At 39.8% G+C, this 23,551-nt stretch overlaps 1 protein-coding gene across 4 annotated transcripts; it reads right to left on the reverse strand.

The window, feature by feature from the left end:
- Nucleotides 1-338: 338 nt before the first annotated feature.
- IRE1A (Endoribonuclease/protein kinase IRE1-like protein) lies at nt 339-21,973 on the reverse strand. 4 transcript variants are annotated; one of them, XR_015976082.1, is made up of 7 exons: nt 21,203-21,973; nt 18,106-18,310; nt 16,353-18,019; nt 13,672-13,844; nt 13,448-13,558; nt 12,920-13,223; nt 339-615 (listed from the first exon to the last, which is right to left on the reverse strand). XR_015976082.1 is itself a non-coding variant. In XM_008788445.5 (7 exons), exons 1-7 carry the CDS (start codon nt 21,502-21,504, stop codon nt 469-471), a joined length of 3,045 nt encoding a protein of 1,014 aa, XP_008786667.3. In that variant the 5' UTR covers nt 21,505-21,973; the 3' UTR covers nt 339-468. The 4 variants fall into 4 exon arrangements, 3 of the variants coding, with proteins under 3 accessions (XP_008786667.3, XP_026659592.3, XP_008786669.1); XM_008788445.5 differs by having other exon boundaries at nt 13,312-13,558; XM_026803791.3 differs by having other exon boundaries at nt 339-697; nt 13,312-13,558.
- Nucleotides 21,974-23,551: the final 1,578 nt, after the last annotated feature.

Here is a 23,551-nt window from a genome sequence, read left to right on the forward strand (position 1 = left end):
CTACGCTGGCTGCAAAATCTGAATCATATAACTCAAGGATCAAAGAAGCAAGGGCTAGAAGACCCCGTCAAAATCCTACTCCATGGTATGGGAAATAATCTTATCATCACAGGTTTAAAAAGTGATTCGGAGGCAGAGGAACTCCAAAGAGGTGATAAATCCCTAGGGGACCTTCCAAAAGTTGACTGCATAGGGCTCATGTCGGAATCTCTCAGACAAGTTTAAGCTTAACCATTGTAATCCAGTCCACTCACAGCTCTGCTTTATTATGGAAGATGGAATAAAAGTGGAAGATGGTCCAGCTCAAGTACAAATATCAGCAGCACAATGATAACTGATTTACAATGCAAATATTCATCTATTATTTTAGGATTAGCATTACAACATATAGTTAACTTTACAAAGATCGCTGATCAGACTGTGTACATGGACGTAATTGAACACGATTGTACAACAGAATCCATAAATTTATATTGGACTAATCTTAAAATATTTGCTGAAGGAGTCCTCTTCCCTGCAGTATGTGGAAACCACTCGGTATACTTCAATCAGCAGCTTTGGGAATCGACTTGAGAAGTACCTATCAAATCCTTCAGGTACTGGCCCGAGTATTTCCTGATAGCAGGAGGAATTCAGAGCATGACAAAAGCAAAGGAAAAGTTCAGCATGACCAGCATATTATCTCCGCATGTATTTCCTAGGAAAGCATCAAATCTAGTAAGAAGCGTTAGAACTATGAGACAAAAAAAGAGAGAATTTTATGAGTGCACCTCACAAAAAGAGAGAAAAAGAAATTCCTATCATAAGTGTGGATGGAATGATGACCTGCTTCTCTTTTCCTATTGCTTTTCTAGGGTCGAAAAAACTCTCATGTTCTTGCATGGTATTGTTCCAGACCACAAAGCATATAGAAAGATCCATAAAGAAAGATTTAAAGATATAAAGTCAGGTTAGACCCAGGTTTGATTGAGTGATGTCAAACCTGAGACTGCTTGGGTTCTACAATTTAGTCCCAACTCATTTATTGCACTGACAGTAAATTTAACAAGTGCGTTAGAAGAAACATCCTTTTTTCAATCTAATTCTTTCCTCTGCATCCCCCTGTCCTTTAACCCTATACCCTCGTTCATGCAAACACTGTATCAGGTACGATCACGGGCTTGCTTAGAAAACACAAATTGGGAATTCAAATCTAGATGGCCAACATCCGCCAGGAAATCAGTTATTAGTTTAATACACTATCAAATAAAAACACAATGATTGGATGATTGAGATCCAAACATAGATCAAACCAGATTGACAATGGTGGTACCAAACTTGTAGACACTTGAGATTCAACAAGATGATATTCAAAATCAATTTAGACAGTCCTGAGAATCAGCATGAATGGATGAACTAGATCCATTAGCAAAAGAAGGCATAAATCCATAATAAATATCATGTCTGCACCTACAATTCTTGTTATGTAATGTCATCACGGAACAAATGTAAACTTTCAATATTCTTTAATTAGAAGTTCCATAAAGTAGTCACCTTACGATAATTATCAGAATAACTTAATATTTTAACATTTTTTATTTTTTGTTTACATTGTATGGGAGTATCCCATTGCTAAGAGTATCTAGATGTCAAAGTATCAAAAAGTTGATGACATGGAAACACTTGACAACCAAGCTAAACATTTAAGTCTGCATTGCTGAAGTGCCCGTGTAAAAGTGGTTGTGTAGGAAGAGCCACTTCACACTCTGGCAAATTAAATGAGTCTTTTTAACTTAAATTCTTTATCCTAAATAGAGCTTCCAATATCTGTTTCCAGCAAATCCATGATATTAAACTTTCTACCAACTCAATTTTTCGATAAAAAGGTCTCTCCTTTCTCCTCTCCATTTGCAGAAGACTTGATTGTCAACTACCTGTGAACATCTGTAAGAGAACCCCGACTAAGAAATTAGACAACCTCCTTTCTCACCCATATTCCATCCTACTCAAGCCTACAGCATCACTACAAAATATGCCATTTCTTAATTCCTACAGCAAATTCCCCAATAAGCCTCAAACTCTAGTATCAACATCACCTTGCCATTACCATGATTAGGACCCTTTGCACAAAATTAGCCCTAAGCACAAATACAACCCACCAAAATCCTTTTCTACTAGTAACTAGGGGTGCAAATTGGTCGGGTCGGATCATGAGTGACCCCGACCCAACCCAGTTGCTTGTTCAGATCCTAATTTTGGACCCAGACCCAATCCAATAGAAGATCAGGTCGGGTCAGATCCACTGCTACAATTTTTGACCTAACGGATCATTCAGGTCGGGTTGGGTTACTGTATAACTCGGACCCAACCCAAAAAATTCGGGTCCGGTTTGGGTCCGATTCAGGTCAACCCATCCATGGCTTAAGAACTTATTTGCACCCCCGCGGCCCAAATAATTTTACAGATTTGGGTCGGGTCGGGTCAAAAATGGAACGGGTCCAATTTTAGGACTCGGCCCAGCCCCACGGGTCCTCCAAAACGTGTCAGGTCTGGTCTAAGCGGGTTAAGTCATGGGTCAACCCAACCCATTTGTAGCCTTACTAGAAACTCCAAACCATGTTCCTCTAGTTTCTGAAATTTGATATCCCTAACATGAGAGATGATAGACCTGCCAATCGGAAGGTATAATTAAAAGTTGTTTGTTGAGAAAAAAAGACCATCTAAACCATCCAACAGTAAAAATATATCATTACTTAGTTGCATTATTTTACACTTATATAGCACTATTTTATACTTATATATTTGCCATTTGACGGGTCATTAACCTCTTGAACCATTCCACCTTTCCCAGAAAAGAGGAACATCATTTTGACTGCACCTTTACCCTTTAGCAGCAGCTACATTTTCCTTCCCAAATTGGTTGAATGATCATTAAATGCTTCCAGCCGTTGCACCCAAATGGTTTTATTTGTACAAAGAGATGATTACATGCTAAACTAAAGAAATGATACAAAATTCTAAAATTTATTTACATAAAAGTGACTGCCAAAACTAACAGATTATTTAAGGGCATGTTTAGTTGCATGTACTTGAACAAATGCCATTTCCAAGTAGTGCAAAAATACTGCAGATTGCTTGGTTGCATGTAGGTTAATATCCAACATGTAAATGTAACTACATACTTTTGAACTATGGTCAATGACCATAGGTCGAATATCAGTAATAGGGCATATGGGAGATCAGTCACTTCAAGATGATAATTGGTTCATCATAGAATTATAATATCATTATGGAACAATGCAATACCAAACATAATATAATCTTCCAGAGAAGAAGGCTTTTCTTGACTAAGCCCAATTCATTTGGGAACTGTAGATCCATTCTTTTTCCTATTCTGAAATGAGCCCTTTGTCTCCTTGTTTTCATGTTTAGAAGTCTTTATGGATGGCAATTAGTTCATTTTAGTGTTACAATATTATATAAGAATTTATAAATAAAATTCAATTGCAAAAAATGATAATATTATGAATAATAGTCAACCTAATGTTATAATAAAATTAAAAAGATATAATTGTTTATAATATAAACGACAATATACAATACTATCACATATCTGATAATTTATTGACGTATTATACAATTTAACATAATAGAATTATCATAATACTAGCTAACATAAAATGAGAAACATGAACTTGAATTCCACGAAGGAGGATTACCTCAGTGGTCATATTCCTACATTTCAAACAGGAGGTTCTTGGTTTGAATCTTGAGTGGTGCATCCTTGAGAATTTGGACCTAGGTAATTATAATATGGGTGGGTCTCCCTCCCTTTCTTTAAAAAAAGACTTAATCATGGTACTGGCACCCATATAGGTCTAGGCCTAGGCTAAGACAGTACCCAAAATGGTCGCATACAAACACTCAAAATGGGGTTCTCTCTCTATGAAAAACTGCGATGATCTCCGACTACAAAAATTTAAAAAAAAATGTAACACAAACATTGCATATGCTCCCAAATCTCACAGCACCTCCTCAATTCCACGTGTCACTCCCAACTCTGCTCATGTCCCGCTCTCTAACTCAATTCCCCGTTAAAACACCTTCCATCCCCAATGCCTCCTATTTCCCGCACACTCTCAAAAGACTCCTCTCCTAGCCCAAGCCACCTTTGCCGCTCATGGAGAACACAGCCTCCTCTAGCACAGACTCCAGCAACTCCTGTCCAATCCTGCAAGACCAAGTGTAAGAACTCCACCTCTCGGGATGAACCCATGTTGCTTGCCACCCTCTTCAACCTCATCAATTTTGACAACCACATCCCACAATGCCCTAGACAACCAACAGTCCTATGTCAGCGATAACACCAAGATCCTCACCATTGGCAATGCCATCTATTTCCCCACCTTCCTCAACAAGCTCACCTCCCTCCCCAATGCTGCTAATGACAAACTCTGCTTCACATACCAAGACCTCAACACCCTTATCTGCATCACCAACATGAGGACCTAGTCTGTAGAGGACCAAGTCTATAATAGCGAAATCAACCGCTAGACCAGTCAGAATTGACCCAGACCAACCATTTGATGGCTAATACATCCCAATCCATAAGAGGACTGATGTCTTAAGAGCATCTCGGGTCTTATTATCTCATCAGACTAGTATTGTATCGTTGAGATGCATCGAGACCGGGATCCTTGATCATTAACATTATAATGTAACATGATCATGCTAATAATGTCACAATTTGATATATCAATTATAATAATCTTGTTGCATTAAATATCATATTCTAACACTGCTTGTAATGCATGCTATAGTAGTATGATAAAATTTATGAGATACTCTATTAAGTGATACTAGCATTATATGATAATATTACAATGATAAATCATTGTCATTATAATGTAGCGTATTACTAATTTATGACAATATTATATATTAAACATTGTATATAGTGGTTAGAATAATAGTAGCACAAAATACATGATATAATACATTAACATGACATAGTATATAATAAGAATACAATAACATATTATTTTGATTACAATTGAAACTACTATTATACCTTAGCAGGAGACAGTTATAATATATGTACTCTATAATAATTTAATAATTTAATACCTTATATTAACATAACATTCTAGATATATCTTATAATAGTAACAATAATATTTTTATTATATTAAATTATATTAGTTTCATAATGTAATATATTAATTATTATCATTTAATATAATTATTATAAATAACAATTTTCTAATAATATCAAGAAATGATATATTATTATTTTTTATAATAAAATTATTGAACATAAAGAATTATCTTATTAAGAGTTATATCTCTTAATTATATCTAGTCAAAAATGTCTTTAATCCATACAATTAATAAACAGCTGCCAATACTGCAATTATGATCACATGCATTTGATGCAAGTATGTAATTGCATCTACACAACACTTTCAATGATGGGCAATTAAAAGGGCTCTGCATGCAATATAAACTATTAAAAGCAACAACTTACCCAATTGCAATTTATTTATTAATCAATACTCGTTAACCTTGTTACCAACTCTAGAAGTAAAAGCAAAGTAGACAAATGTCACTAAGTATGAATATACAAGAGTATTGGTAGTGGCACAAGCCTTAGTAGTTGAAGAAGACAAGCAAAAATGGAAAAGAAAACAAAAATTCTTGTGATGGTTGGAAAATAAAAGAGTACAAAAAAACGGAAAAAAAAACAAGATTTAGAAATTGTGATGGTTAACAAACACTATCCCTATCGATGAGGTTACTAAAAATTCTTGCTTATTGTGAGAAAACACAACTTCATTTTCAATGTAATGGACTATTTCATGCATTACCTTTGAACAATCTACATAAGATACGAACATGTTGTATTTGTCGGATCATGTGCAGTACTGCATAGGATATTTGCAAATTTTCTGAAACAAATGCTGGACAACTATCTAAAAAGCTTGGCAAATTAATCAGCTGTTAAACATTTAACCACAAATGGTTAATCACTGCATAGACATTTAGGCCGAGTTTTGATATCATATACTTATCCAACGGGTAAATAAATTAAACCATTGGTAACCACTCCCTGATCAGACAGCCATGGGTTGGAATTATTCACTGTTTGGTTGACATTCTGAGGGTTAGTGGGATAAGTTTTTAAAAAAGTGACAAAATAGAGAGAGAAAGAGAGAGCCTTGGTAGTTTAACTTTATTTCACCTTCCCCTATGAAATAAAGTTAACCAGCTTAGACCGCTTTTTGAGGCATCGATGGGCTCTTGTTTGGCCAGTTAAACTGCTCACCCACCCATAACCATCACATAATCAGCATCCAAATAGTGTCTTAAGTGACTGGAGGTGAGGGCTTAAGCAGCTGATTTTGTGGCCTTGGCTTGTTACATGCATTTCTAATTATCCAAGAGCTCTACTCAATGTCAGCGATGTAGTCACTTCTTTCACATATTTCTTATCCCACCCAATAGTCTATACCGTCTAGACCCAATAAGGTGAAATTTCGTCACTCTCTATTCTACTGCATTAACAGGTTAGGGGTCAAAATCCCTTGTTTGCTGCCTCTGCTCTAACTTTTCAACAACATTTTGCCAGCTACCACTATTTGAAACCTTGGTCAAGAAGTTAGTCTTTCGCCATCTGCTTGTGTCACTTTTTCGATGGTTGCCTCAACTTTTATTATTGGATCCTTCTGTGGTGGGGAGAGTTCCTATTGTGTGTACATATCTAATTTGAATCAGCCGTGCACCCAGCCTTTCCCCAAAAAAAGGAAAACTATTTTCATTCATGTTATGTAATTTACAATAAGTGACGCTAAAGCTTTTAGATGCTGTTTGATTAATAGCAGTGATAACTTTTGTGCTTTGACATCAAGATCTAGATGATGAGTAAAACATACCAACCAGCAATTAAACATCTAAGAAAACAAAACAAAAGCTACATAGGTCATTTTTAACTCCTTGTATCATAGCTTATCATGGTTTGCTACAACAAGTTTTGAGACATGATTCTCATAGCCCATCTCTAACAAAAAAATATTAGGCATAATGGCAATTGCAAAAGAAAAGAAATCCTTAAGCTGCATGACAGACAAGAGTTTTGCATAATCAACAAAAGTTGTTAGAACTATAATCATAAACAAGAATCTTATCAATCTTAAAGATTCATGCTGCTTCTTTCTATTAAGTGGTAAATCCTTGATCAACAAAATGTTCAAAAGTACTTGCCAACATTTACATAAACTTACTTACTTCCTTCCCTTTTACAAGCTAAACGCACAAATCAAGCCTCTTTTTCCTTATATCAATTGGTTCAGCATCTTGGAGTACTTTTATTTTACCCCTATTTCTTACTTTTGCATTTGCGAGACGTAGCAAAATTTATAATTAGAATATTAAAAATCAATAATAAAAGAGAGAATTCCCCTTAAATACTTGTCCTAATACAATGATTTTCGAGAGAAACATTGTGAGCATGAAAAGAAGAATAAACACCAGAAAATTGACAAAAAAAACTTTGTATCTTTCTTTAAGATCTTGTTAAATCAAACCTTCTCATCTTTCCATCTAGATTCTTTCCATGTCAATTGGTTGCATGAGCTTAGACTGCAACCATCAAGGTAAATCTTCTAAAATTTTAGGTTTAATAATAAGCATCACTCCTCCCTAAAGTTAACTTCATTGGGAAGGCAATGGGCAATCATGACTAGAATCAAGAATTCAGGTGCTGCTGGCACAGAGCAAACAGCCGCATGCTGCACCGAAGCAAAGAAAATCAGCAAAAAAGACCCCCATTTATTTTCAAATTAGAAAAAAAATAAACAGCAGATATGCCAACCCAGTGCCAGTGCTTCCCTGGCATAGTATGGGCTGGCCAGCACAGACTGACACAACCAGCACTTAGAAACAATGATTATGATTATTTAATGATTCTTTCACAAATTTATCTCCAGCAAAATGAGTCTAAAGAAAATTCCAAGCAGGAGTTCATGTCGTTTATAAGATACTCCAGGGATGGGTGATTAATGATGTTTAAAGAGAAACAAGAGATTAAGGTGTTATCTTTATCAATGGTGTTGCACTTATTGATTGTTTTTGGTGCCTCTTTGAAGTTTGTAATGACTATATGGGTACAACAGTAAATTTTTCATCTTTTTATTTTTATATTCATTTGGCCCTTAATTATTTGAATTATTGCCAAAGTTTTGGCATACATTGCAAACAATTGCTTCATAATCTTTTGATTGACACATTTTTATTTGAGAATGTGACTGTGATAAGGAAAAGAGCAAAAACATAAAAAGCAAACCAGATTCTAAAATAAAATAGAGATCAAAGAAAGATCAAAGCAGCCTTGAAATATGATTTATAAAATGGAACTCCCAACAAAAAATATAATCTCTCCCTTAGTCTTTACAGTCCTAGAAATCTTCAAGGACTCACATTCCATATAAAGAAATAGCAGACAAGCAAGTCTGACTTTCTGACGCAGACAGAGTGGGAAGGTTGCTGGATTTTGTGGATGATGGCTGCATGATGGCGGACCACTGCAGGTAAAGAGAGAAAGAGGAAGAAGAAAGGAAGGATGAGGAAAAAGAGGTTATAGAGACGCAGGAAGAAGAGGTTATAGAAACGCAGAAAGAAGAGAAGAGGAGGAGGAATAAGAAGCAGCAAAAAAGAGGCTATGATTTTTTTATTCAATCATTCAATTTCTAATTCATGAGAGGGGTGGCCTTTATATAGGACTTACATCAGGTCAAATAATTGACGACATACCAAAATTGGACCCTCAATCAATTGACTAAGTCAACCGATTGATTACATACTAAAATCGATCTAATCACTCAACCCAATTACACGACTCAACAGCTAACCCAATTGGCTTGACTAAAACAAAAGCAACTAACCAAACTGACTCGACCAATAACAAAAGCAACTAACCATATTGACTCGACCAATAATAAAAGCAACTAATAATGCAATAAAGTACAGATGATGCAGACTCGAGTGGGCCCAATCTGGGGGTCCAACTCAAACTGCTCTGATGGCTCCATCATCTGAATGAAGCGCTCTGATGTCCCCATCAACTCCTTCCAAGTAGGAAAACTCGACCTCGTCGAGCGCAGGTCTGGTGCAGGACAACCTACCCGTGCAACCTGTCGTGAAGCAGACGACCAGAATTGTTCGCTTGTGGGCTGGGGCGACGATCAAGGGCGCGGTCGCGGCAAGCGGGCTCGTCAATTGGCACAAATAGGGCATGATCACAGTAGCTCGGCGAATCTGATGTGGAAATGAGCCTGTCGGGCCCAAAAATAGAAGAAGAGGGGGTCAGTCGCGTGGGCTTAGACTGTCAAAGGGACTGGGGCTGATCAGTGTGCAGGTGGGATTGTGTGTTGGGCTCTGAAATGGTGGGCGGGCATGTTGAGGCCTGAGGGTAGAAGAGGCAAGGGTAGGCTGGGACAATTGGGCCCGAAGGGCCTGCTGCCTGATGGGCCCGAGGAGAGGGATGAGGGGGGGGGGGGGGCGGTGGAATAGTGTGAACAGGGGTTTAGGGGTTTGGGTTTGAAAGGGGGAAAAGGGGGTTGGGGAGGGGTGGCCGGCAGCGAGGAAGAGGGGAGGTACGCGGCGGCCGGCGGCGAGGCAGTTGGATTCGAGAGCCTCGCGCTCTGCACCGAGAGTCTCGGGTCCGAGAACTACTGCGACGGCAGCGTGGTGCCGGGGGAAGAGGCAGCGACGATGGAGCTAGAGGAGAGCTCTTACAGCGCCGATGAGGAAGAGGGGGGTTACGCGGCGGCTGGCGGTGTCAGCCGGTGGGCGGGAGGAAAAGTGGAGCGACACGGATTGCGGCGACGGCTAGCCGATGGCGAGGTGGCGCTGCTAGCGGCGAGCGGGGGTAAGGGTGGCTGCGGGTGTGACGGGTGGTGGGAAGGAACCGACGCAGGGAGTTCTTTTTTTTTCCTAGTGAAAACCAAGAGGGAGGGGTTGGGACTAGAGGTGGGCATTGGGCCGGGCCGCCCATGGCCCGGCACGGCCCGGCACGAAGCAGGTCGTGCCTGGCATGGCCCGCTAGCTACAGTAACGGGCCGGGCTGGGTTTAGAATTCCTGGCCCGCGAGCCGAGCCCGGCACGGCCCGCTTCGTGCCGGGCCGTGCCGGGCCATGGGCGGCCCGGCCCAATGCCCACCTCTACCTCTACATCTTTTTTTTTGCCATATGGGCCGTGCCAGGCACGGCCCGTCTCGTGCCAAGGCCCGGCACGGCCCGCCACCCCACGGGCCTAGGGCCGGGCCGGGCTGAACTTTTAGGCTAAGCGGGCCGTGCCTGGCCCGGCCCGTTTAGTAACCGGCCGGGCCAGGCACGGCCCGTTTAGCCTGTGGCCCGGCGGGCCTGGGCCGTGCCGGGCCCGGCACGGCCCGATGCCCGGCCCGGCACGGCCCGATGCCCATGTCTAGTTGGGACCCTTTCTCGGATGGGGGAGAAGTCCAAGGGGAGAAGGCTTAGTGGTGGTGGGGTGCGGACACGGAAGGAAGGGGGCGGGCAGGGGTCTTCTCCTTTGGGAACATATGCGGATTTTTTTTTCTTTTTTTTGGATGTTCTTCGTGTGAGAGCTGAGAGAGAGGGAACAGGGGGGTGGAAGATGGCGGGGAAGGGGATGGGTGCGTGGGCACAACTCAAGAGGCGGTGAAGATTCGGTGACTGGCGTAACAGCGCGAAACATAAGGCCGTAAGATCGAAGAGTTTGGCGACGGAGGCAAAGCTCTTGCTTTGATACCAAGCTGATGGCGGACCACTACAAGAAAAGAGAGAAAAAGAAAAAAGAAGGAAAGGAGAAGGAAGAAGAGGTTATAGAGACGCAGAAAGAAGAGGTTATAGAGACGCAAAAAGAAGAGAAGAGGAGGAGGAAGAAGAAGAAGCAGAAAGGAGGCTAGAATTTTTTTATTCGATCATTCAATTCCTAATTCATGAAAGGGGTGGCCTTTATATAGGCCTTACATCAGGTCAAACAATTGACGACATACCAAAATTGGACCCTCAATCAATTGACTAAGTCAACCGATTGATTACATACCAAAATCGATCCAATTACTCGACCCAATTACATGACTCAACAACTAACCCAATTGACTTGACTAAAATAAAAGCAACTAACCAAACTGACTCGATCAATAACAAAAGTAACTAACCACATTGACTCGACCAATAATAAAAGCAACTAATAATGCAATAAAGTAGAGATGATGCGGACTCGAGTGGGCCCAATCTGGGGGTCCAACTCAAACTGCTCTGATGGCTCCATCATCTGAATGAAGGGCTCTGATGTCTCCATCACTGCAACTCTCTTCTTCTTTTTTCTCTTTCTTTCTTCCTCTATCAATGGCGGCTAGGGTTCTTATGGATGTAGAGAGGAAGAAGATGATGGAAGAAGATGGCCAATTGATGTCAATTGGGTTCAATGATTGATGGCTGAAATTGGAAGATTTGTGCTTGAGAGGTTGTGGCGGCTGAAATTGGTTGGGACCCAAACTTAGGTTGGGTTTGGGCGTGATGGTTGTTGGTATGGATGAGGATGTGGAGTCCTAAAGGGTTTAGGACTCTAGATGGACGTGGGTAAAGGATGAGAATGGGGTGTTGGCATGATAAGGGAATTAGGATAACTATGGAATGAATAAGAGAGTCTCACCCTCACTCAATCCAATGGTTGGCGTGAAGAGTCGGATGGCGTCTCACCTATCCTTCTTCGGCCCTTCTTGGAGTCGCATCAAGAAAGAAAGGATTCTCTCCTCTCACGTAGCACTCAAATTTTCTTCAAAACACTAATCTAAATTTTATTCTTCAACCTCTTCTTTATATAGGGTAGGAGGCTAGGATAAATTAGACTCTTACAATCTGAATTTTTGTAGACTCCTCTAACAAGGACTCCTACTTGGACTAGGACTCCTACTTAGACTAGGACTCCTACTTGACATGGACTCTCTTAAATCAAATTTTTAACTAAACCAAATAACATGATTAGACTCACTCGATTTTGGGCTTTTCATGGCGCATGGATTAAGAGTCCAAGTCGGCTAGGATTCCTCCCACATGCCACAAGAACAAAATGGACTAAACTCCAACCAATCTAGGACTCCTCAACGCCATAGACTCAATCTGATTTTGGGCGTTAGACACTTGGACTCAAAGAAGATTTGACAAGCCCAACAAATGAACTCAATCTAACATTGGACATGCCTAATGTTGACCCCAAACTCCTTAATTCAAGACTTCTAATCAATTTGAACTCCTTACATGACTAAGAGTCCAAATTAGCTAGAACTCTTTCACACGACATATGGACTTATTACAAAAACTCCAAATAAATTAGGACTCTTGAACACCACTAGGACTCAATGTAATTAGGCGTTGAAGCACTCAAACCTAATGTAACTAGGTGCTGAAAATCTTGGACCTACTGTAATTCGGTGCTGGAACTTTGTGGACCCAATGTAATTTGGTGCTCACCTAAGGAGGGGACTCGATCTCCATGCGCGCCCCATGATTGGGCTCATGCTCCTGCATCACTTTCAAGTGACTACAAGCCATATTTACCTTATATCAAAGAACTAAGGTATCTTTAATGCGACATAGGAGAGCAAACAAATAACGTTTTGTTTTATAATATAACTTTTTGTCCAAAGGCCAAAAGGATGTAGGTGGTCCTAAACAAATCATTTTTACAGAAGAGAAATGCTTCACAAAATGACCATTGAGATAAGAGGGAATTAAATTGGACATATCTGCAGTTGGTAAATATGGATTTGTCCAATCTTCTGATCCAATTGAATATCAGATTTCTACTGGAACTTGCATTTGCATGAAGTTTTAAGAAGAAAAAATAAATAAATACATTATTGCAATATGATAAAGCAAACCTGAAGCTCTTTTGGAAGTTCTCTGTAATGATTTAACTTGTTTCTTATTACTCGTAGCAGGTCGCGCATGCAGTCAAATTTATATTTTCTATAACGACCCATATCCGTAATAAATGCGGCATCCAACTTTTCATTCCATTTCCCGCCAAATGCCACTGATGTAGCATTTTCTATAGCTTCCATAAGTTCCGATTTATTTTCCCTGTCTTCTAATTCAATCCTGTCACTTGTGTCTCGAAGAAATGAAAGGCGCATTTCAGAACTCCAGAAGAAAGGGTGATCCAGTACTTCTATTGCATTTGGCCTGACAAGATTTGATACATATAAGCAAAGCAAGATCAAAGGGGAAAATGATAAATTAAACTTCTGAAAGCATAGAAAGCTCTTCCCACCTCAATTTTGGGTCAGGGTCTAACAGGTGAGAAAGAAGATGTACAGCTTCTGGTATATGATCCACCAAAAAGAGGTCGATGCGATTGTTGATAATGTTCGAATCTCTTTCAAAATAATTTCCAAATGGATGTTTACCTTTTGTAATACAATAGAAAAGAATGCACCCCAAACTGAATAAGTCCACTGCACGAGTCTGACGCCCATGGAGAAGCTGCTCAGGTGCTTGCCAGCCAGAGCTACCATACCCTGCAACTCATGATCAAAAATTTGAACTTAATTCATTTGAATTCCAAGATATGATACATCATAAAGGGATCTTTTGGATGTTACACAGACGAGAATGTCTGAAGTATCCTCACCAGTAGCATGACGGCTTAAGGAAGACATGTCCTCAAGAAGGCGTTTGCTGATACCCATATCAGAAAGTTTTGCATTGAGGGACCTATCAGTGCTTATTAACACATTCTGAGGTTTTAAATCCCGATGTATGATTCCCAGTTCATGCAAATGTGCGAGACCAGAAACAACATCTCTATCACAAACAAGAGCATACATTAGAAAAGTGTAAAGATCCACATTATTTGAAGCCAAAAGCAACCTAAAACTTGAAATCACGTAAGTACAAAGTGAAAAAGACAGTCGATATGGAACATATTATTCAATCAATAAACAGAATATGATTGACCTCGAAGTAAGAGATAATATGATGCTCCTTATTGATCTGTTTAAAGAGTATACATCTCTAATATTGTGCTGAAGAATATATTCTTCAATGAAGCTGAACTTCTAGATAACTTGAAATAACATGAAAGATGGCCCTAAAATGGGAATCCTTGGGAAATGAGGATCCACTATTGACCATGATTGATAAAGAAATAAGTACAGCTCTTAAAATTTCTCATTACAGTGGATGTCCCCATTATGCAAGGAGTTATCAGGTTTTCTTATATGGATCACAGGATCAGTTGAAGAACCAAAAGCTTTACAAATTATAGCCAAATTAAAAGAAAAAAATCCACTATTAATTTTCAATCCAAACCATTAAGTTAAGAGGACTTGCAAACTTATGATTAAACCTCCAAAAACAGAAAGTAGTTATAAAAATCTCTAAACTCTATTTTTCCCTCTGATAACAAAAGAGAACAAAATAAGCCTAATATTGGATGTTGTTTTTCTGCTCCTTTCTATCCCAGGCACAGAATTTATATCTCGGCTGCATCAGAGAGGATGGCTATCACTACTACTAGCCTCTGCAACATAAGATTTGATGGTCAGATGGAAGCCAAGTGTGACAATTCAAAAAGATATTGATTAGATAAGGTGCATAATCCATTGAATGATGCAGATGGCTGCAAATCTAGATGAGTGAGAAGCAGAGCACAAAAGAAGCCCTAAAGAGTCAGTCAATGAAAAGGATCTGATGGTTTCACTTGCAACAGTGTCTACGACAATGAGTGTGAACCAATGATGGATCCTAGGGAAGTCAGGAGGCAACATTGATGGTAGAGATTCTTGTGAACTACAATTTCATCAGTGGAACAACAGAAACTCAAAATATTGCAGTATAATGTGCCCATATGTCATGGACTTAGCCGCAGGCTCGTCACAGGAGGCGTCGGCATGGGCATGGCACAGTGTTGTGGAGGGTTTGCCTTGTGCCAAGAGTTGCTTCTCGATACTTTGGAACCCCCGGAGTCAAGATTGGGTGGATGCCTTATTGGTTCGATGGACAGCCAAGGCGCAACATAGCCATGGCATAATATCAGGGGACTCGGGTAGCATGATATTTGGCATGGCGGCGGACAACCAAGGTATATGTGGATACTCGAGAATTCGTTAGAGAGTTAGAGAGGAAGAACAGGTGAGAAGAAAAGAGAGAGAGGGGGAAGGAAGAGGGAGTGAGAGCCATCAGAGGCCTCCGAAGGGCGCTGGAGGGACCTCGAAGGGCCGGAGCAGGGGCTCCGCCCTCCGAACCCATCTATTTCGAACTTGCCGACTTCAGTTAAAATTCTCAAAATAAAAAAAGAGGCCCTGAGGGACCCATGTTTCGAACAAAACAAGGGTCCAAAGGGTGGAGCCCTTACTCCGGCCCCTTAGGGCCCCTCCAGCGGCCCTCCCTCCCTCTCCCTCTCCCTTCCTCCCTTGCTCTCTCTCTTTTCCTCTCTTTCCTTCTCCTTCTCCCCCTTCATCCTGGTTTCTTGTTTAGGTTGCCGGAACTGTCTCGGTCCGCCGCTAGTATAGCTCGGTATGCCCCAAACCGGACAGTTCGAGATGGTTCCACCGAAGTTGCACCAAAGAGTACCTTTCTTTCCCAATCAATTGTGATTAGGATCTTGTTAGTAATAAAACTAGTGAATTACTCAAATTAATCGAAGCAATAATAAGTTTTGCCTTGTTAACCGAGTGCATTAGACTTACAAGTTTTATGATCACTCTAAAGCAACAACTTCAATTATTAAATTCATAGATTTTTCATTTTGTCAAACCCTTAAGCAAAGGCCTTCTTCATTTACTTATTGAAAACAAAACCATCTCATTGATAAAATAACACATGGAAGTATGTAAAATTTGAATATGTCGGAGTAGGGTACCATAACATTAAATTACTGCTTTATATTGAGATTATACACGTAAAATAGAAAGGAACGAAAGGGGAACCTGAAATTTGTAGAATATCTCATCAACCTTGCAAGAGAGGCTTGTGCCACTCTTTCAATTAAGTACAAGTTCTCTTACTAGTAATTTGTTTTTCTTATAGATATTTTTAGTAATTTGTTGGATGCAAAACAAATTGCAATAAACCATAACCACAAGAAGTGAAGCTTATGGCATAAAGAATCAGCAAGATTTGGTCTGAACACTATCTTGTCAAGGACTGCAGGCTGGATTCAAATCCTTGAAGGAACAAGGACAGTGATAAATTGAGGAATTTATCAAAGCTATAGCAGGGTCCAGTAAGTAAAAAAAGAAGATGATATAATTATCCACGAATAATATATAAAAGATAGAAACAGGAACAAAAGAATGTGACTTCACTAACCTCATCAGTTTTATGAGTTGGGACGAAGGAAGCCCATTTTCCTTCCACAGTTCAATATCCTTTTCACTACTTTTCCAATAGTTCAACTGGACTTTATGCTCGGTTACAGAGTTTGAAGTTGGACTCTCGGACAATGTTGGAGAGGAATCTGAGTATACTTGAATTAGATCGCTTAGGCTGCAAGCACAGCGCTCCAGTGAGATATAAACAAAATCAAGATCTTGCTCTACTCCATACCATCGAACAATATTTGGGTGGCTATCAGAAGCTATAAGATTCTGAATCTCCTTAAAGGCCACATCATGATGCGCAAGCAGAAGGCGTTTGACAGCAACTGGACGACCATCATAAACCCCTTCAAAAACAACAGTTCCATTGCTCCCCCTGCCAATTTCAGAATTTGACACAAAAAGTCTGCCAACCCAACGACCATTAACAGCATCATCAGCTCTGCTGAGATTTACAAATGAGTATCTCTCCTTGTTTTGGATGTGTGTGAACTTATCAGTTTCATAGTTATCATTTTCAGATGAAACTTCCCTGTCATTGTTACTAATAACACCATTTTTAACATTTCCAGCCTTTCGAGCTTTTCTTTTCTTTGGAACTGCAGACTGTCTCCCCCTCAAATCAGTCATATTTTTATCATATTTGGCTGAGACTCTCAGCTTTAAATAACACAGTGCAGTAAAGGAAGATACTAATGGGATCAATAACAATGCAATAACTCCAAAACTAGCCTCAGAAAATATAATGGAGAAAGTTTGTTCATCAGCATAATATTTTACCTCTAAACCATTATTCAGCCCTTCACGTGATTTTTCTAAAGTTTTTAAATTCTTTGTATTGTCATATGGCATTGGTACAGGATTTTGGAATTGAGATCTCCACAAAATCATTCTGTTGGTATTTGGTTCAGCAATATCCTTGTTTCCTAGAGATCCATCTGCAGTTTCAGGTGAGTCTTCTAAAGTACTAACAGATACAAGCTTGTCATCTGGTGAGTTCAGTACGCGTTCAGTTTCCAAATGACAATTTAGATGGGAACACAACTCCACAGAAATCTGTTCAGGAGCAGCAACAGGTGCCAGTGAGCAACTATCAGCAGTATTGCACACACTCAGTGGCAGATTACCAGATGCTTCCTTTCCATGTTCTTCATCCAAAGTGATGTCACTTTTCAAATGAGCTGCTAAGGGGAGCATATAATTATCATGACTTGCCCCTTTTAGTTTGCCATCACCGCTAAGCAAGATGACAGGAATATCTTTTCGGTCCATGGGTGGCAACTCTAACTTATTATCCATATTAGAAGGTAGCTCATGCTCCCGTGCGCTCTCAAAAGTCATGTACGCGGTGATATCAGATTTCTTCAAACTCCACAAAAATTTCCCAAAATTTGAAGAGTTCAGAAAGTAATTTGTCCTCATCACGATTATATAGTTAGAAGTTTTAGCATCTCGGTATGAAACAGACTTCCCTTCAACCCAAGGCACCTCAACTGTGGTCTTACTACCAGACACCTGATCTGTATAAACAACCATCCCACTATCAGCTTCAAGAATATACATATTTGTCGTTATTGCCCCAACAGTAACAACAGACTTATTTACTGTTGGTTTTCTGGCCATTTTGGTGACATAGTCTTCAAATGTCGAATCAAATATCTAGGTCACAAGAGGGGGGGAAAGTAAGAAATGAGTCAAAAGAAGTCAAGATAGATAGAGAAAACAAGTGCTTCTGACAAGCATACCCTTTTACCAGTGTGCTTGCTATATTCATAAAAGTTCCAGTCTTCATCAAAATCCATAAAATATTCTGAAAGACCACTACTTGAAAGAGATTGCTCTGAGTATAGAATTGGGGAACCTGTAGAAAGTTTCCAGTGCATTGTCCTTGATTTGGTGTCCATTAAATAGATGGTGCCATCAACATGTACAAGAAGGGCTCTGCCATCACTGGTTCAAAACAGAACTGATGTAAGATATTTACCTAATAAGCATACAGAGGCCTGCATGCACAAAGACATATTTGTACTGAAATACAAATTATGCCCACTTAGTAGGTCCTATCTTGATATTGCTAATCACAAGTGTGGCCCTAAAATGTCCAAGCAGTATAAATCACAATATGATTCAAGGTCCATCAAATAGCAACACGATTCATTACATGTCATAAAAGCTGTAAATTTTATGTCAGAAAAGAGAATGATCGAGTGCAACACAAGTGTATTATATTACTCAAGAACACTGTAGGAACAAACATCAAAATGACAGGATCCATAAGAGAATAAATTTTAACAAATGAACAATGTTATGGAAAAAAGATTTTAGTACAACTTTGTACTCAGCAAGTAATTTCCAGATATGGAACTGAATTTATTCAATGCAATATCTGCAGTGTATGTTCCGGAAACCAGCATAGCAAGCCAAGCATACGCATACATTAAATAGAACCGTCAAGCCTTTTGCTAATTGTTTGCAGTTGGCCTTGGTTCCTCATTCACTGTTTATTCTTATTTAAGGAGGATTTATTTCAAAGTTTGACATGCATTTTACAACTGGCTGTCAAACTAGCATCAACATTGTACCCTTTTCATCTGGGTTCATGACTGGCATTGGCAGTGTATAGCTGACACATATGTGAATATGCATACATTGCACATCAAGTTAATTGAAGCATGACAGGCAGCCCAATGTTAACACTCAGTAAATAATTTCCTCAATGATACAAATCTCAATCTATTCAGAAGAGTTATTACTATATAGCCACCAGACAAAAGCGTTGCAAATAAGGGAGACAAGAGCAAAGGCAAATAAGGGAGGAAATTCAAAGTGCACAACCCAACTGAAGAACATATCGCCAGGACAAACGAGAGATGGGAGCAAGCATATTATTTTGTAACTTCACCATATTGTATTTTCAAGGAGTCTGATTGTACATGTATTAACATATATTAGACAACATGTATGAAGAACTATACTGCAGCTAGCATATGTTAATGAAATTGGAGCAGCTTCCTCTCTTAACAATTCATTGGAAACAGAACTTTAGCCAAAGATGAGTATGTACTACAGGTTTGGAATATGTCAGAGCTTCTACATGCACCTTTGAGATATTCCTTTCAGAGAAGTTTGGCAAAAATTCTTCCAAACATATTGAACAAGAATAACTAGGAACAGTAAAATGGTACCAGTTTTATTGGGATAGATTAAGTGTAAAAAAAATATATAACTGCAAGATAGCCCGACATATATACACGATATAATGAGTCCTATCACCAGAATGGTAACTGGGGAACAACTCGAGTAGGTTTCAAAAAACACAGCTAGGCTGTAAGTCATAAGCTGTTTTTCATTTCCAGAAAAGTTGCTGAACTGACTTGGATATTAGTAAAACAATGCATGAAGTGAGGATCAAATAATTAATCAACTCAGTGTAAGCTTAACTGAAACTTTTATCATATAATATACAAAGATAATAATACATAATACACATATATGCTTTGGAGATACCATCTTTGTCCACATTGATCAAACTTGTTTAATAACAATATATACATGGATACTTTAACAGATTCCAAGACCTATTGTTTGCTGGAAGCAAGATTGAGTGTTTGTACATTGATAACAGGATTCCAGACCTAATAGATATTCTTTTTCAATAAATGATTTTAAACATATCCACAAGGGTGTACTCAGAACCTAGTTGTGTTACAGATGATTCGCTAACCCCATAATGGACCTAATTTTTGTATACATATTTTAATCATAATTGGTATCTGAATTCAAATATTAAGAAAATGAATCTGAAATATTAGGAAAACTTTGCATGAGCTACAAAAAAGTTAATTTTCTTTCAAAGGATAAAAGTAAACCTTCACATGTCATACAAAATTTTATAAGTGAAATTTGTCCAAATAACTAATTAATTCTAGCTATGATATTCTTGAGAATACAAGATTTTATGAAAAGAAAAATATCCTACTAGTCATTTTTTTTTTATCACAAAAGAAAAATCTCTTAATAGTCATTATTTATATATTATAAAATATAAATGATAGCTAAATTGTTCAAACCCCTTAGTTATACATAAGTCCAATCACCCAACTCATTTTTTCGTTCTACATACCTTTATGTAGGGGAAAAATGCAAGCCTATATGTTTATTGCCAAGTGAGACAAATTTGGTAGCTAGAAGAAGTCTATCCGCTGGTTTTACAAAAAGGTCTAAAGAGGTGTTAGATGCCTTTAGATACAGCTTGAATAAGTCCTGGTAGTTACCGTTTGCGGAGTGGGGGAGACAATAGTTCTCTTGACGTCCCATCAATCCCCTCTTAAAAGTTCCAAAATAGAGTGCAAGATCGTTAAGGGAAAACTAGATCATCTCACTATCAGCCATCCACTGCATCTCCGAAATCTCATGGTGCATCACGGGAAATTGCAAGTTAACCATAGAAAGATAAAATCCAAAAGGTAAAACCACTGACCATATCCTAAGGTACTGAGAAGACAGAGTTGATTTTATAGTGTCTATGTAACTAAACGTACATAAATCTAGAGACCAAGCTGACTATCCCACTGCCACGCATGCAGCCTTGCCTTGCTCGTACTAAGTAGTCCGATAGTGCATCAAATGCAGCAATTTGTATTCCCAAACACAAATCAAAAGTCCAAAATGCTCATATCGCATGAAATTCCACAATAATTCAGTTCAAATTTGAGAACTAAAGAAGAAAGGAGCATCCTTTCCTGGTTTATAAAAAGAAAACACGAACAAAACAAAACAAAAGCCAGAATCTGGACATGAATCAATTAAATTTCAGCTCAAAAAGGTATGTAAGATACTCACTCAGAATCAGAACGGAAGTGAGTTCTCGACCCAGCTCTTGCGCCGGAAGAAGGAGTCTTCAGCCGGACAGAACCATCCAGCTCTTGCACCTGCCGTTCCAATTCCCGGATCACCGGAGCTTCAATGCCAGAATCGCCGGGAGGAACAGAAAGGAGGGGAGGCGGAAAAGAAGCAGGCCCCCAGCCCTCGCCATCCGCCGCCGGCCGTGATACCAGCGGTGGGAGGACGCCGGCGAAGAGGCACCCGGCGAAGACCAGGAGGAAGAGGAGAACGGCAAGGAACGACGACGGCTGCGGCCTCATCGGCGGCGGAGAATGAGGAAGCCGAGGGAAGCGTCCGAAGGCACGGATCGGAGAGGGATTTAAATGGGGGGCGGAGAAACCCTAGAGAAGAAGGGAGGAGGGATTGGGGGAGAAGAAAGAAGAAAGACGGGAGTCGGGGAAGAAGAGATGCCACGCCTTGCTTGCTTGTTTGCTTGCTTGGTTTCTTCCTCGCCCGTTTTCTCCTCCTCTTCTTCTTCTTCTCCTTCTCGCCGTTGGACGAAGAAAACCCCTCGTAGCTTCTCTGCGCCCAATTGGGATTTTTACTTCTCGTTCTGGCAACGCTCGCAGCGCACGGCAACGAAGACGCAGTTCGGTCGGCTGCTGGATCTCTGACCTCAACAAATCTTGATCCCGTGTCTGGTACTGTTGCCGCGGCTTCATGGCGAAGGCTTGAGCCATCCAGCCGCGGCGCACAAGGTTTTGTTTGGGTCGTAAGTTCGTAGGTGGCGAAGTGCAGGTTGGTTCAGGCCTGATACAAATATGATCAACTTGCGAGCTGATATACGAACCCTTATGATCCAGTCTTGACTTACATGAGTCGTAATCTAATTTGCTTTGAAATTTCAGTCTCTTGGGTCCATTAACCTGTTCAGCTCACAATGCTCTGTTCATGTCCTAGCCTAAATCCCAATTCCTGTAATTATGTTGGTTTGCAGGAAGGAAAAAAAAAATTATGAAGATAGGTTTTTTTTCTCATAAATATTCCAACTAGAGTGTATTAGGTTGATATGAGCCATACTTAAAAGGCTGCAAATGGATCGGGTTGACCCGTGATCCGACCTACTTAGATCCGACCCGACCCATTTTGGAGACCCGTCTAGCTGGATCGGGTCCTAAAATTGGGCCCGATCCATTTTTCGAGTCGGGTCTAGGTTTACTGAATTCAGTAAATCTAGACCCAACCCGACTCAATCCATTTGAAATTTGAGTAATTTTGGGTTTCAATCCTACAACCCGACCCGAATCTGTAAAATTATTTGGGCCTGCAGGCTGGAGCCTGCAGAGGTCCAAACACAAATTCTGAAGGCATGCATGGGTTAACTCGAACTTGACCCGACCCGTATCCGAACCAAATTCGAATTTTTTAAGTTGGGTCCAAGTTATACATAGATCCGACCCGACCCGAATAACCCGTTGGGTCAAAAATTATAGCGATGGACTCGACCCAGCTCGATCTTCTATCTAGAGCCCGCAGAGGTGCAAACACAAATTATGTGACATGCATGGGTTAACCCAAACCTGACCCGACCCGTATCCGAACCAAATTCGAATTTTTTAAGTTGGGTCCAAGTTATACATAGATCTGACCCGACCCGAATAACCCGTTGGGTCAAAAATTATAGCGATGGACTCGACCCAACTCGATCTTCTATTTGGGACCTAAACAAGAAACCAGGTTGGGTCGGGGTAACTCATGACCTAACCCGACCCATTTGCACCCCTAGCCATACTCGAACAAATGGTCGAATACATGAAACCAATAGAAAATTCAGTTCAATCATGCTAGATTACTGAAGCATACCCTAACATGTTGCACCCCTAGCCACAACGGCTATTTTAATCTCATAACAACTCTTCTAATGGCTTGGGGAGTGTTCCAACCATCTCCAAAGAATATAAATGCATAGAAACACCAAAAAAAAGGAGAGCTCAAGCACTACAAGAAAAAATCCATAAGAGCAAGAAAAAGAAAAAAAAAGAAGAGGGCTTCAAAGAAAATATCATTTAAAAGCATTCATAATGAGCTAAATGATCACATCTTTCACAGCTAAGAGTTGGTGAAGCGTTTTCAAGATCAGTCAAATCCAACCAACAGAGTCAAGCTCCAATTACTATTTTGTATTTATTATCTTGGAGCTACATTCATTGTGTCTGCACTTAATTTTTTCTACACTTTGTTGTAACAAGTTTCAGAAATGATACTTGAGAAAAGGTCAATCCAAACTTTGACTTAGATTATGTTGAGCCCTGGATAGGCTCGGAGAAGGTTTTGGTTGATTTTCTGAGAAAATCAAATGGGTTGATT

Source organism: Phoenix dactylifera, chromosome 3 (assembly GCF_051530095.1).
Source record: "Phoenix dactylifera cultivar Ajwa chromosome 3, Ajwa_hap1_PhDact_Kaust_v1.1, whole genome shotgun sequence".
NCBI classification, from domain to species: Eukaryota; Viridiplantae; Streptophyta; class Magnoliopsida; order Arecales; family Arecaceae; genus Phoenix; species Phoenix dactylifera.

What these genes read in the sequence shown, in the direction of transcription:
- IRE1A (XM_008788445.5), bottom strand. Translation starts at nt 21,504, where the DNA reads ATGAGGCCGCAGCCGTCGTCGTTCCTTGCCGTTCTCCTCTTCCTCCTG. An exon ending in GCAAGCACACTGGTAAAAGG is followed by an intron (nt 18,020 to 18,105) that starts GTATGCTTGTCA and finishes CTTGTGACCTAG; the next exon opens with ATATTTGATTCGACATTTGA. An exon ending in AACTTCCAAAAGAGCTTCAG is followed by an intron (nt 616 to 12,919) that starts GTTTGCTTTATC and finishes TCCTGCTATCAG; the next exon opens with GAAATACTCGGGCCAGTACC.